Below are 1,111 nucleotides of genomic sequence, written 5' to 3'. Positions count from 1 at the left end.
CCCCGGCCCGCCAGCCCGCGCAGGGGCGGGGAGCGCGGGGGGGCGGGGGAGGGGGGGCGGGGGAAGGGGGGCGCAGCGCAGCCCCGGCTCCCGCGCGGTTATCTTACTGCGCAACAGCCTCGCCCGCGCCGCCCGGGAGCACCCAGCAGCGCGCCCCGCGCACCTGCCCGGCACGAGGAGGGCGAGCCCGCGACCCCCGGCAGCTCCCAGACGGCGGCGCCCAGCGCTAGGAGCACGGGAAGCACGCGGAGGGCGGGGGCTGGGAGAGGGAACACCTGGCGCCCGGGGCCCCGCGGCGCCGGCCGCACGTGGCTGTCACACCTGGCGCGCCCCCGCCAAGCACCCCTTCCCCCTCCCACCAGGCTGCGCCCTCTGCCCTCCCTCCCGCCCCCGCCTCAATCCCCAACCATCGCCCCCTCCCACCCCATCCACCCCGGTTCCACTCCCCTCACCTGCTCCCACTGTCGTCACCCTGGGAGCGAAGAGGGCCGGATGGTCGTCCCGTGGCTAAAGGTAACCCGGGAGAGTGAAGAGGTGCACCCCGAAACAGCTAGCCCCAGCATTCCCCGGGCCCAGCAACAACGCAGGCACCCCCCAGACTGACCTTCTGCCGCGGGCTGCGTCGCCGTCCGCCCCGTCCGGCCTCAACTGCCTCCTCGGCGCCGCCGCCTCTTCCCCGCGAAGCCTCCTCTACCCGCGTCGCCATGAGGTGACGGCAGCAGCCAAACAAGCAGCCCGACAAGGGGCACGGAACCTCGCAGGGCCTCGCGCCCCACCCCTGAATCCCCCATCCAATTGCCGCGTGCAAGGCTCCCCACGTGACCGGAGGAGGTTGGCCCCCGAGGGAACGGAGCGGGATGGGGGTGGGGAGCATTGAAGCCGGGGCTGGGCTACTGCAGGGCCGAAGGGCGAACAGAGGCCGCGCGAGTCTGCGCGAACGAGGAAAGGGACTCTGGAGCGGACTACAAGTCCCAGCAGGCTGCGCGGCCACGGCTCGCAGACCCGGATCAGGATTGGAGCGTAATGCGGCGTTCTGAAATGGGGGAAGAGTATCCGCTGTGCTGCGCGTGCAGCCTCCTGGGATTTGTAGTTTTCTAGGGGCGAGGTACCG

At 72.4% G+C, this 1,111-nt stretch overlaps 1 protein-coding gene across 6 annotated transcripts in view; it reads right to left on the bottom strand.

Annotated features, from left to right (window-relative positions):
* The window catches only part of TXLNG (taxilin gamma), a 69,352-nt gene extending 68,579 nt beyond the window's left edge, over window positions 1-773 (bottom strand). For 5 of the 6 annotated variants that reach the window (XM_028482847.2, XM_028482846.2, XM_028482845.2 and 2 more), the window contains exon 1: window positions 605-769. In XM_028482847.2, the coding sequence (XP_028338648.1) occupies window positions 605-706 (102 nt within the window). In that variant the 5' untranslated portion in view covers window positions 707-769. Of the gene's footprint in view, window positions 1-604 lie in introns of all 6 variants that reach the window. The other variant, XM_028482850.2, reaches the window with a different exon arrangement.
* Between the last annotated feature and the right edge of the window lie 338 nt (window positions 774-1,111).

This window comes from Physeter macrocephalus, chromosome 21 (assembly GCF_002837175.3).
Source record: "Physeter macrocephalus isolate SW-GA chromosome 21, ASM283717v5, whole genome shotgun sequence".
NCBI lineage: Eukaryota > Metazoa > Chordata > Mammalia > Artiodactyla > Physeteridae > Physeter > Physeter macrocephalus.
This window is presented reverse-complemented; position numbering and strand designations above follow the sequence as displayed.